Source organism: Phyllostomus hastatus, unplaced genomic scaffold (assembly GCF_019186645.2).
Source record: "Phyllostomus hastatus isolate PE091 unplaced genomic scaffold, TTU_PhHast_1.1 phas_contig_86, whole genome shotgun sequence".
Lineage (NCBI taxonomy): Eukaryota > Metazoa > Chordata > Mammalia > Chiroptera > Phyllostomidae > Phyllostomus > Phyllostomus hastatus.
Genome location: NW_025333977.1, coordinates 94,114,039 through 94,128,378, shown reverse-complemented (window position 1 = coordinate 94,128,378; position 14,340 = coordinate 94,114,039). Strand labels below are relative to the sequence as shown.

Genomic DNA, 14,340 nt, shown 5'->3' with positions numbered 1-14,340 from the left:
TGGGGGGCAAAAAGGAGACCCCATAGAGATTTTAAAGTCAGTGATTTTTTTCCTATTAAACCAGGTGGCGAGTATAAGGATTTTCATGATAATATAAATTTAAAACTGTTTTTTACAGTATAGAATGCATCTATTAAAGTTCACTAATCTTGAATGTACATTCTGATAAATTTTTACATTTGCATAAACCATCCTTCAGATTTAAGATATAGAATATTTCCAGAAGTTTCACTCATGCCCTTTCCCAATCAATAGTCCCCTGCCTGTAACCCTGATACACAAGGGTGGGCAAAAGTAGGGTTACAGTTGTGACATTCTTTTGAGTTAATAAAGCTATTGTAATAATCATAACCTGCATGTAGGTCTTCTTCCATATGAACAACTGTAAAATTACTTTTGCCTACCCCTATATTGTAATTTTTACATATATTGTTTAATTGTTCTCTCAAACTATTTGTTCTCATGAAGTAGACAGAAATATACACTTAGAAAGATTTGTAAGACAGAAGTCAAAAAAGAAATCATAGAGAAATATGACTCCTTTTAAAAAAGAGATAGTGTGTACTATATAAAAATATACATTTTTTTAAAAAGTTGGTTACATAAGGGTGGTGGTGAGGTAGGTGGGAGTGGAGCCCAGTTCTCCCAGTGCCCAGCTGGAACACCTAGCCGATCTTCTGAGGAACAGAGTGAACAGCCAACAGAATCCCAACTTATATGATGTTTGGAGGCAAAAAAATTGCAGAGGACATTGAAGAACCTACAGTGAGGAGATTGTGCTGGGACAGTAAGGTCCCTGGGATCTGCACTGGGACCAAGGCTGCTGTGCCCCAGCCCAGAGCCTGCAGCAGGATAGAGGAGGAGAGTTAGATCATCAGCTCCCTCCCCTACCAGAGCAGGGAGGGCAAACTAGCACCTGGAGGGACCTGGATGCTGGACGTCACTGGGGGGAATAGAGAGGTAGTGGGAGACTGACAGAGCTAGTACATATCCATTGGGACTGGGGATGCTGGCATCAGAGAAATTGGGGTTCTGGGCTGCACCTGGAGAAGGGAGGAGCTGGGCCGTGTTGGACCCTGACTCACATAGTCTCTGGACTGGTTGGAAAGTGGGGCTGTGTGAAAAGCTGTATGCTTGTAGGGAACTGTGGGCAGCTACTTTGTAGGGAACTCTCTAGCAGCAGCTGGCACACCCCAAGGGTGATTTCAGCTGCATGTGGCCAGAGTGACTAGGGGAACTGTGTACCCTGCTTGACTGGCACTGCGTGCCCAGAGATAATAGCAGAGCCTGAACCATGCACCCTACCTGTCTTGCACTGAGTGCCCAGAGTGAGGGGCTGGACAGTACTGTTAGCCCTGCTTGTCTGGGGCTCCCTGCCAGAGATTGACTCGCTGTGAGCAGCTGAGTGGCTGATTTGAGCCTGGAAGCTTACGAAAGACATGGGCCAGAAGCCGGGAGACTGGATAGTGCGACCCAGACCAGGTCCCTACCCTTTTAGAACCAAAGGAAGAGAAAAAAGCAAAGCCCAGCTGCCTCTTCCTATGTCATATAGGAAGACCAGCAGGACTTGCTGAACAGGTTTAGAGTCAGCAGGAGGTTTATTATTATATATATGTATTTTTTTTCTTTTTGGATCCTCTCTTTTTTTCCCCCAAGTGAGACAAAGAGGTGGAGTTACAAAGGGTCCAGGGGCAGATTGAAAGGGGGAGCACAAGGCTGAGAAACTGAGACAAAGGTCACTTTGCTATCCCACAGAGCTGGCATTTTATTGTGTGTGTGTATTATTATCATTATCTTGTCACCATTTTTTACCACTTTTATTTTATTAGTTTTTATTTCTTTTCCTTATGTTTAGTTTTCCTTGTTTTATTTCCCTGTTTAATTGCATGGTTTGGCTGGTTTTCCTTATTCTCTTTATTGTATTTTAATTTTCCTTCTTTCACTTCACCCATGTTCTAATAACTCAACTTTTGATAAGTTACTTTCTATTTTGGTTATCCAAATCTCATATTTCTTGTCATTTTATTGTTGTTCCAGTACTATTGTAAATAATTGTTCCTCCATACAATTGTACATACTACACAGCAACCCTCCATGATCTTAGCCCACTTCACTTTAATCCTGAGTATTATTGTTGTTGTGGTTAACTCTATTCTCTCTCACACTTCACCTACTTTCTATATTTTAATCTCAGTATATTTCATCATCTAACTTTGGACAAGCACTCTGTTTTCTGGATTCAGCTCACAGTCATCCTTCCCTCTAACAAGAGTCTTATCTCTCTTTCACCTTTTATAAAAAGAGGCTAATTGGGTGAAATATCACAGTTAACACTATACTTGTTCAAAGAATCTCCTATCGTTCTGTAGTTACTGGTACTTTAAATCCCATAAAATACTCTCCTGCTGTCTTAATTCATTTTGCCTACCCCCTGCCACTGATTACATACAAGAATAGGTGGGAGCTGCAAACATCAGTATACCTGCTGGAGGAGAAAAACCACCAACCAAGGAACCACCAAAAGGTAAAAACCCAAGTACAACAAGAAAACCCACACAAACAGAAGAAAGAGCAAACCTAGAGCGTCCAGACAAGGAGATCAGAGACCACACCACTGAACCACATAGAATTCCTACCATAGAAGCTCACCCTACAAAGACAGCTAGCAAAGCGAAACATCAGGAAGCACAGAAACAAACAAAAAAAGTCACCTAAAATGGGGAGACAAAAAAAAAAAGAACATGCAATCAAAAGGAATGGACAACTCCCCACTACAAGAGCTAAATGAAATGGGTGTAACCAAACTATCAGATATAGAATTCAAATTAATGGTCATAAAGATGCTCAAGGAGCTCACAGACAACAAGGAACTGAGTGAAAACTACATCAGCATGAAAAAGGAAATAGAAACTATAAACAAAAACCAGGAAGAAATGAACATTAAAATCTCAAATTAAAAAAAAATTAGAAGAAATGACAGGCAAGCTGGATGAAGCAGAGGATCGAATCAGCGAGTTGGAAGACAAGATAGAAAAAAACACCCAGCCAGAGCAAGAAAAAGAAAAGAGACCCAGAAAGAATGAACAGGTGGTAAGAGCACTGCACAACAACATGAAATGTAATAATATCCATATAATAGGGATACCAGAAGGAGAAGAAGAGCAAGGGATAGAAAACATGTTTGAAAAATAATGATTTAGGGAAATTTCCCTAATTTGATGAGAGAAAAAGTCACACAAATTCAGGAAACACAGAATCCCAATCAAGAGGAACCCAAAAAGGCCCACTTCAAGACACATCATAATTAAAATGGCAAAATTCCAAGGCAAAGAGAGAACCTTCAAGGCAGCAAGGGAGAAACAGGAAGTAACATACAAGGGAGCCCCGATAAAGCTAGCAGCTGATTTCTCAATGGAAATGCTCCAAGCCAGGGGAGAGTGGCAAGAAATATTCCAAGTTATGAAAACCAGAGGCCTGCAACCAACATTACCTAACAATGCTCTCAATTAAAATGGAAGGCCAAATAAGGAGCTTCCCATACAGAAGGAGTCTAAACGAATACACCTCCACCAAACCAGCTTTGCAAGAGATGCTAAAGGGACTGCTTTAAGAAAAAGAAGGAAAACAGTAAGAGAGAGAGGAACACAGGTATGAAAAAATGGCAATGAATAAGCACCTATCAATAATAACCTTAAATGTAAGTGGATTAAATGCCCCAATCAAAAGACATAGAGTAGCTCACACGACTCCACTCCAGCAAGAGAAGCAACCCAATTAAAAAAATGGGCAAAAGACTTGAACAGACACTTCTCCAAGGAGGACATACAGAGGGTCCAGAGACACATGAAAAGATGCTCAGAATTGCTAGCCATCAGAGAAATGCACATTAAAACCACAATGAGATACCACTTCACACCAGTCAGAATGGCCATCATAAATCAACAAACAACAAATGTTGGAAAGGGTATGGAGAAAAGGGAACCCTAGTACACTGTTGGTGGGATTGCAGACTGGTGTAACCATTATGGAAAATAGTGTGGAATTTCCTCAGAAAACTAAAAATGGATTTGCGTTTTGACCCTGCAATTCCACTGCTAGGATTATATCCTAAGAACCCTGAAACACCAATCCCAAAGAACCTATGCACCCAGTGTTCATAGCAGCACCATTTACAATAGCCAAGTGCTAGAAACAACCTAGGTGGCCATCAGTAAATGAATGGATCAAAAAACTATGGTACATTTACACAATGGAATTCTATGCAGCAGAAAAAAGAAGGAGCTCCTACCTTTTGCAACAGCATGGATGGAACTGGAGAGCATTATGCTAAGTGAAATAAGCCAGGTGGTGAAAGACAAATACCATATGATCTCACCATTAGCAGGAACCCAATCAACAAAATGAAAAAGCAAGCAAAGCATAGTAGTCAAAGACATTGAAATTGAGAACAGACTGACAGTGACCAGAGGGGAGGCAGGGGGATAATGGGGGAAAAGGGTAAAGGGTTTGCAGGAACAATTGTAAAGGACATATGGACAATAAGAAGTGGGGGTGGAAACAGGGGAAGGAGGTGGGGAGGCCTGGGGCAGGGGGCGGGAGGGGTGGGGAGAAAAGGCAGAAAACTACTTGAACAACAATAAAATTAAAAAAATAAAAACAATTGGTTACATAAAAGGGATAATGACATTTTCTACATTTCTGTTTTTTAGAATGATCATGTATTCATACATTACTTGGTTATTATGAGTAAAGAACATGTAGCCAAATTCATAAATCTCTGATTAAGTTGCTAAAGTATCTGATCATATTTTGTTTTGTTGCTTGTGAATTTCAAAACAAGTATTATGCTGTAATAATTCTTGGTACTAACATACTTGGTGACTAACTTCCAACTTTGGCAGAAAGGATTCTTCAGCTTTGGGGAATAAGAGTAACGAACTATAGAAAGGATCCCTGAAAGTATAGTCTTGGGAAACAAGATTAAAATGCAACTATACCTGGACTCTCCTGTTTTTCTCTTATCAAATGAAATGGTGGTTGTTCTGATAAGTTTGTGGAGCATTTAGGTTGATGTAACTATATATGTGGGTTAGACACTTTAGTATATCTGTAAGGTATGTTCATTTATTTATATGAAATTTTGTCTTGATTTTATTTTGCTCTGTATACTACTCACTGGTGCTTAGAACACAGTGCAGCTTATGGTCGTACATATTATCTGCAATCAGACATTTCTTTTTTCATTTTTCTCTACTTATAAAAATGAAACCTAGCTCCTCTTTGAAAATCACCCAAAGTTACCATATCTTGAAGACATCCAACATTTTGGGAGATTTCTGCCATTTTTAAGCATAGTTGTGTATGTATTTGGATTTTTTCCAGTTTTTAAAATATACCTACCATATTGTAACCTGTCCTTTTACTCCCATTTCTTTTATAGCATTTTCCATTATATTACAGACTTTATGTTTTTCAGTGTTAAACAGCCTATTACAGATGTTTAGAAATTTAGAGATATGATCTTATGTTATGCTGATACATGTTTGTTGCTAAGCAGATAGTTGATATAAAATGTGTACGTAACAAAAATCTCTATACCAAAATTATAGAGAGAATCTAATGGACTTTTCCATGATAAAAAATGTCTAATTTCTGGCATTTAAAAACAAACAAACAAAAAATTCTGGCCCAGTAGTTTGGTTGGCTAAAGCGTTGAGGTTGTGCCAAGGTTGGGGTCTGATCCCCAGTCAGGGCACATGTAGGAATCAGCCAATGAATGCATGAATAAGTGGATCAACAAACTGGTGTTTCTTTCTCTCTGTCCTTCTCTCTATAAATCAATAATTTAAAAAAATAATAATTGGCTGTTTTTAAAAAACTCCACATATTCTTTCTCCATATTTAAAATGTCTTTTCTAGTACTTGGTAAGACTATATAGTCTTGATTATTTTGTTGCTATCTACCTTTTATACCTTTTTTTTTTTTTGAGAATGAAGAAATGTTTAGATTTGACTTGTACTTCCTTTCCTGCTGTTTTTCTCTAAAGTACGAATATTCAGCCTTTTAAGTTTTGCTCTGGAGTTAGACCAAAATACCTGAGACAAGGAGATAGACTATACCATTTCTGACAAATCAGCTGTGCAGCCAGACAGCCTTCAGTGTTAATAGTGGCTTTATTGTACTGGATACATACCGCTTGCTTTTCAAAGCATTCATACTTTGGTAAATTTTTTTTTTTTAAGGTATTTGTCACCTAAATCTCCATTTGGGTCAGCATCACAGTCTGAAGTTGTACAAGAAAGCAAGAAGTGCTCCATGTCTAAGGTATGTGGGTGCTAAAGATGTTTTTAGTTTGGCATATTTACGAATGCTGTAGATTACTAATATTTGTAGGTTCCTAACTTTTTTTTCTTAAGTCCCTATAGTAAATGGGACACTGTTTCTTAGTCATCTTAGGGTTACCTAGACTAAGACTCAGCAAGTAAACTTTTTCTCTAAAGGGCCAGATAGTAAATATTTTAGGCTTTGTGGCTCATATGGTCTCAAGTCACAACAAGTCGTTTATGCTGTTGTCCCATCGAAGCATCCATAGACGGCGTGCAAACAAATGAACTTCACTTTGTTCCAGTAAAAGTGCTTACAAAAACAGCAGGCTGAATTTGGTTCATGGGCCATAGTTTGTGGATTTTTGACCCAGGTAATGAAATTTGCAAAACTGAATACGCCATCATCCCAAGTACTACCTTCACTTTAAAAGATTTCAGGATGGGAAACAGCATGCTGGTAGGGCAAAGGCGGGCATACAGTTCAGTAAGAGTTCTCATTGCAGATGACTGTGGTAACCACCCTGGCTTAGAGGCCTCATGCCCCATGAGAGTCGCTTATTTATTGTAACAACCCAAAAGTATAACTTCCAGGGGTCCTCGTAAGAAATATACCCAAAAGAGTTAAGAGTCACTTATAGAAGCCCTAAGCTTTGACTTCCGCTTGGTGTTTGTAGATCCCTCAGAGTTCCAGTACAAATGCAGTTCCCCAGTAACGGTCATTTCTACTGTAAGCTGTGTGGCCTAGTAACACAGGTGCCATTCCTCCTTTATCAGGTTTTCAGAGCAATAGAACTAGGAAGGGTAAGCTGTCACCAAGGTCTATTTCCTACATAAAAGGTTTGTTAAACCCTTTTCAGGCTCCTTTTTTCTTTTTTCAATTCAGATAGATGGTTTTTAGAAGCATTTATTGTGTGCCAGATACTATATGTGTTTTCTTTAAATCTTCATTATAACCTTCAACTCTATAATGTAGATATCCTTCTTGTGCCCATTTTACAGTTGAGAAAACTGAGGCACACAGAGATAAGAGACCTGCCCAAAGTCCCTTAAGTAGAGATAATAAAGGGAAGAAAAGGCATTGTAGGGCTGGGATATTTTTTCTACCCTGTTCATATTCACAGCAAAACTAGGTAAGCAACCTAGAATTTGTTCGATCCAACCCATATTGGTTTATAAGAAATGCTATCAGGAATGATAAATGTATAGCTAAGAACGTAAAAGAACAGAATGTCTCCAAAAAGGAGTACTTTTTGTTCTGGGGCAAATTCTTACTGAAGACTTTCTTCAGGCTTTCCCACAGTCAAAACTAACTGTAGGTCTTGACTTAACTTAAGACCTGTAAATGAAAAGAATTATATTTGCTAAAGCAAGGATTTGTGACCTAAGGTCCGTGGTTAGAATCCAGAGAATACATATGAACTTAGAAGAAAGGAAAAGTTTACTTTCTTCTGACTTCTCATTTTAGTTTCCTTTAATTATGAATGTAGACAGCAAGAAACTATAATACTCTTAACAGTACCTGTGACTTTGTCATCAATAAAAAGGATGGGTTTTTATCATTCTGTATTGGTTATAGATCTCTTGAAATATTTATATTCACTCCTACTCCAGTATTCCAAGTTTCTAGACTTGCCACTGGATCTTATTTGTAGACATATTGCATCATAACTCAACATTTTAATAATTGTGTTGCAGTATAAATTTTCTTTGTGACTGTATGTAATTATATTTAACAATATTATTCTTAGAAGAGGTCTTTAAGTTTCACCATAATGCTAAAAGGAGGACAGTTCATAGTACAAAAAAGGTTTACTACCCTGGGATACTAGAAGTTTATAAGGTAAAAGAGATCAGGTGATGGTGCCTGTTATTGGCTATATAGCGAATCTAGTTTGTGGGTTCTATTATGTAGATTTTCATGGGAGTAAAAATGAGGGAATATTTTAATCTAAATTGGCACACAGAATAAAAATACAATTAGAAATCAATATATTGGGGAAAAATTGAAACAACTGTAACTGAACAATAAAAATAAAGTATTAAGATAGGAAAAAATCAATATACCTTAGTAGTAGTGGTAGTAATAACTACCTAATAATGACAACTTAACTATGATATCAGTGTAAGATATGTATGTTATGACTTGATGTGTATCACTGGTTCACTCAGTCTTTTTCTGTTTTCCACAGGAAACTGATGGTAGTGATGTGAAGAGCCCTATGTGGCAAGAAATTGAGGAAGATATGCCAACACTTTCTCCACAATTATGCCTTGAAATTCAAGAACAAGATACAAAGTCTTTAATAGAATCACCTATGCCTCAGTTATGTGCCAGTGGTACAGAATGGTGCCTTGAAGAAGTCAAAATGAAGCCAAGCAATCATGATAAAGAATTGTGTGTCACAAATTATGAGGGACCCAAAGCCAGAGTTCCCTGCTCTAGAGAAGCTGAAGTTAAGCCTTGTGGCAAACCAGAGAATGGGTGCACTATAGTAGATATGACACAGATAATTGAAAATAACACAATTGAGACAGAAAATGAAGAGTCTCGCCTACTGATCAGTAAGGAAGATATATCCAAAAGAAAAAACCAAGAGCCTTTGTTTGAAGCAGTGAGGGATCCATGCTTTTCTGCAAAAAGAAGGAAAATGTTCCCTGCATCTTCCTCAGAGCAAGAAGAAACAGAAATCAGCTTTACCCAAAAACTGTTAGATTTGGAACATCTACTCTTTGAGAGACGTAAACAAGAAGAACAGGACAGGTTATTAGCATTACAAATTCAAAAAGAAGTGGATAAAGAACAAATGAAGCCAAACCGACAAAAAGGATCCCCAGATGAATATCAGTTACGTGCCACACCCTCACCTCCAGACAAATTGCTAAATAGACGGAGGAATAATTCCAAAGATAGGGACTTTAAAGGACAAACTGATATAGAGCATTCAAAACCTCAGCGAGTCCCAAAAAATGAACATTGGCAACCTTCCTTTAAGATCCAGTTGAAACATTCAGTTAATGTTAATGGAAGAAGGAAGCCAAATTCTTCTGGAGATCATTGTAATGTATCTAAAAGTGCTCATTCCCTACAGTCTAGTAAGTCACAGAAGAGTATTTTTCAGATGTTTCAGAGATACACAGAGTGATGCATGAGTGGAGGGAATGTTTTAAAATCTAGTAAAGCTGGATCGTAATGCTCCTTTTTTTTTATTAAAGAAGGTGTATACTTTTTTTATTCTGCTCTGTGGGCACAACTCATTGTCTGTAATTGAAGGACTGTGCAATTATGAGGGAGGAATGTAGAAATGTACTTCTGCCCAAGTCAGTGATAAACAAGAGTCCCGATCCTTTATTAACAACTGTGATATGCTAAGGTGGACGATCCTTATAGATCATAGATACAGGAACTCCTAGGCCAACTCCCAAGAAATCTTTAAGTGCCATTCTCTTTCCAAAAAAATGCATGTTTTATTCCCTTTGCTCAACTTTTTGACCTGACTTAACTCCTTGGTATAGTATAATCTTGCTTTGATTATACTATACCAACTAGTTAAGGAATTAGGCTTAAAAATCAGGTTTTTTTGTTACTTTGCCATGCTTGCCATGTGAAATGTATCTTCTATAACACTAAAGTAATCTGACTTTTATCTTTTTATTTTAAGCATTATGGCATTTTATTTAAAATGGGTTAGGATCACATGAAATCAGAGTTTTCTGGAAAATTGTGATTGACAGAAAGGAAACTAGACATCCGATACAAAGGAGTTAAGAGTAGAGGTTAGGCTGAGTAGAGCAAACCGACACTTTGGAAACATTGGAACTCAGTGGGTGATCAGAAACTGGGTCCAGGACAGAGCAGCAGGTGTAGTTGTTAGGCAGAGCATGCTCCCTAATTCTTTGCCAAATGACAGAAAACATTGAGTTTTACAGCTTGTCACACTGCAGACACTGCTGTCAAAATCAAAATTAGTTATTAAATTACCTGTAATTTTGGAAATTAACATTTTTATGAATCTTCTATTCCAGGGGAAAAAGATGGGAATTTACTGTAGGAGAGTTAAATCACAATATACTGTGTTTGGAACCTGAAACATAAATAACCATGTGTTTATTTACTTATATTATCATCTGTATTGGGAGTGACTTTTATTTGTATTTATGGACAGAAATATTATGATGCTTGGGTTTTACCTTATACTACCCCTCAAAGTTAAATCAGAGTCAGTGCTTTCATTTTGCGACATTTAGAAATTCCTAAATTTTTGTTTCATTAATATGAGCAACCTTCAGCAAACAACAGTTTTAACAGCATGTCTGCTGATGTCTAGTAATTCATCCTTTTAAAGGTAAAAAGACAATAAAATGTCCTAAGAGCTTTAGTCTACCTTAACTTTGTCAGTATTTTTACACACTCTGAGTAGTGATTATGCTGAAATAACATGTACTCAGAAACTAACAAAATTTGCCTAAAACAGACTAAAATTTATTTCTCATCAAACTGATACTTTTCAAAGAGTGATTTCACTCCACATTTTAGGGAAGACATTGATGGGTCTGAGCCCTGACTAGTGTGGCTCAGTGGGTTGAATGTCGGCCTGTGAATTGGAGGGTCCCCGGTTCAATTCTCAGCTAGAGCACATGCCTGGGTTGTCGGCCAGGTCTCCAGCTGGCAGTGTGTGAGAGGCAACCAATAATCGATGTTTCCTTGCACATCAATGTTTCTCTCCCTCTCTTTCTCCCTTCCTTCGCCTCTCTCTAAAAATAAAAAGTAAACAAATAAAAGTTATATAATTAAGTTTTCCTGAAATAGTCCATGACTGAAGCGGGGGGTTGGGGTGGGGATAGTATGATGTACCTAGGATTTATATATTTAATTATTTATATGTCTGTGAAGTCTTCCTGACTAAAGTTGGTTTTAAAATAAATTTAAATTTCTTTAATTAGTCTTTCCTTTTTAAAAAATCTTTTAAAAACATTTTTATTTACTTATTTTTAGAGAGGGGAAGGGAGGGAGAAAGGAGCAGAGAAACATCACTATGCAAGAGATACATCAATCCATTGCCTCTCCCACACCCTCAGCTGGGGACCTGGCCTGCAACCCAGGCATGTGCCCTGACTGGAGTCAAAGGCCAGCACTCCACCCACTGAGCCACACCAGCCAGTTCTCCAATTTGTCTAATAGTCCTACTATGTATGCCCTTTTGTTAGAAACTAGTAAATATTTTGGTAGTCATCAGAATGTATTGCTACTTTTTCCTTTTTTGTGGAAAGGATATGAGAACCTTTAATTTCTCAGGGAGTACTAAAACTGCAGAGGTTGAGAGTCAGAAAATACTAAAAGTAAGAATGGACTATTACATGTTTTACAAAAACTACTGTAAAAGAAAATTGGAAGACATGGCACACTGGGGAAGAAATAGATGTACTTCATTACAAAGAGATAATCTCCTTTATATAAAGTGTCTCCTAATTCATTAAGAAAAAGACTAATAACCGAAAGGGAAAATTAGAAAAGTTTATGTTTGATACTAAGGAAAATAGTTCCCAGGAGAGGAAATATAAATGTCTCTTAAATATTTGAAAAGATGCATGATATCACTAACATTAGTTCATACATTTTTCCAGTCTTCAGATTAGAAGATTGGTTCTATTTTTGTGTATATGTATGATTTTTAAAAAATCTTGGCAAGAGTGTAGGGAAATATGTACTCATATGTTGCTTAGTATGAATGGAAAAGTTTAAATCCCTTTGGCGATAAACTTGACAATTCTGCCTCTAGGAATTTCTGAAAGCTGTTTTCTCATATGTGTAGAGTGACATGTCCAAAACATTTTTGTATGACATTGTAATAATAGACCTAGAAGCAACCATAATGTTGTATCATTGGACACTGAAGTAAATGATGGTACAATGGAAAACTGTATAGCGGTTAAACAAACAACCCCCCCAACCATTTTACAGATATGAAAATAACTGTAATATACAGAGTTAAATAGTATATATAGTGTGCAACTGTTGTCCAAAATAGAACCATGTATATGTATTTGTATAAAGTATGCCTGGAAGGAGAAACAGTTCTGCCAGTAGGAAGGGAGACTGGGTGGCCATGAGATAGTGGGAGAATGCCTTTTCACTATAGTATGTTCATAGGGTGTTCTTTTATACTACAATCGAATTTTCAATCATACTGAATATATCACCTAGCCAAAAATTTTTAGTGTAAAGGAAGCTTATATATCAGCCTGCACCACTCTAGAGGGTCTTTTTTGCCTTTAAATTGTTTTCAGCATGACAAAAAATAGCATTTTCCATTTTTAGAACTAGCAGTGAATGAATTTGAAATTGTTTAGCTTTAACATACTATTTTAAAATTATTTGAAAAGCAAAACTGCCCTGACTCGTGTGGCACAATGGGTTGGGCATCATCCCACAAACCAAAAGGTCACTGGTTCAACTCCCAGTCTGGGCACATGCCTGCCTGGGTCATCGTCCAGGTCGCTGGTTGAGGGCATGTGAAAGGCAACTGATCGATGTTTCTGTCACACATTGGTGTTTCTCTTTCTCCCTTCCTCTCTCCAAAAATAAATAAAATCTTTTTTTATTAAAAAAAACTTAACATTTCCATGTAGCATGGCTGAGAACAATGAGATAAGCTACATAACGCTGTACAATTGTCTACTTAAAGTATCAGAGAGCTACTGAAACAATGACTAATACAGGGGTTAGGATTCTGGAGACCAGAGAACTGATGTTTGCAGCCACTTTTTTACTGATAGCTGGTGCCTGTTCTGAATGCAGGATGAGAATTGGGGTTGCTGCTGGTGAACAAAGAAACTGGCAGAGCTCTTGTCCATTTCATGAAGCTAGAGTGACGGTATTGGAGACTTGAGGGTCATCAAACACAAGGCCAGTTTTCCTATCAAGGTAATTGCGGTGTTTTGAAACTGCTCAGTGCAGAGGATAAAAGGCTGAAAACCTGTGAAAAACAGAGTTGTCATCAGGTTTACAGTGCTGAGGAGGAAAGTCAAGTTCAGTATCCACCAAGGGAAGGAAGCCTGTTAATACACCAGGGTCTCAAATGAAAGACCTAGAACAGGTCTGCAAACTACATTCCAGGAGTTAGATCTGTATGCCACCTTTTTGTGTGGGGCCTGTGAGCCAAGAATGGCTTTAAATGCCTTTAGACTCCTTAGTTCTCAAAAGTATTTAATCCATAGGGCACTGAACTGCTGGACTAGTAATATGTGTGTGAGCTTTGGACCATCTAAACAAGGACATACAGTGCAGGAAGAAAGAATTCCCTTCTTGGTCTCTACCTATGTGATCTTAGGTGAGCTATTTTCATTACCTCACTTTCTTAATTTGTAAATAGAAATCATAATGTAACCAACAGCTGCTATCAAGAGTTTAATAATATACATAAAGCACCTGGCACAGGCCCTGACTCGAAAATAAGGTGATAGTTCTTCCCCGACTATTCACCCCATCCACCAGTCCACTTTCACTCGGTGTTTCATGCTCCCGTAAATCCCCAGGTGTGGCATACATAAATTGGCAATTACCATTTTTCTACTGATGAAAACTCCACTCATGTCTCCCCTGCCAGATGTGTCCACAGCTTTGTGTGTCACAAGAGACCTTGGTCCCAGCGTATTCCAATTCTTCAAGTTCCTATACTAGTTCCACACATTTGGTATGCATAAAGGTGTGTAAAACACTAAAAATTCTTAAGAGAGACCAGGGAGTTGAACCACTACTCTAGGTTTACCCATTACTTGTGTGTAAAGATCTTAAACAAGGATGACTTTAAAGTTTGAGTCTGATTTTTTTTGCTCCCAGAATATTTTGCCTTGTCTTGGCAAGACTTGGAACAACACAGAACCTGAGTTCAACTGAGGGGACTGTTCTCTTTATATTTTTACTTTACATTTCTCTTCAACTTGGCTTTTGTACTCCCAAGCTGCGACAATTAGGCTCTCTGAAGCTAGTTCAATTCATGAGGCTTTCAGTCTGTG

At 37.8% G+C, this 14,340-nt stretch overlaps 1 protein-coding gene across 2 annotated transcripts in view; it reads left to right on the top strand.

Annotated features, from left to right (window-relative positions):
• The window catches only part of RNF168 (ring finger protein 168), a 35,705-nt gene extending 24,347 nt beyond the window's left edge, over positions 1 to 11,358 (top strand). For both annotated transcript variants that reach the window (XM_045851392.1, XM_045851391.1), the window contains 2 exons: positions 6,244 to 6,325; positions 8,517 to 11,358. In XM_045851392.1, coding sequence (XP_045707348.1) covers positions 6,244 to 6,325; positions 8,517 to 9,470 — 1,036 coding nt within the window. In that variant the 3' untranslated portion in view covers positions 9,471 to 11,358. The remainder of the gene's footprint in view (positions 1 to 6,243; positions 6,326 to 8,516) is intronic.
• The last annotated feature ends 2,982 nt before the right edge of the window (positions 11,359 to 14,340 follow it).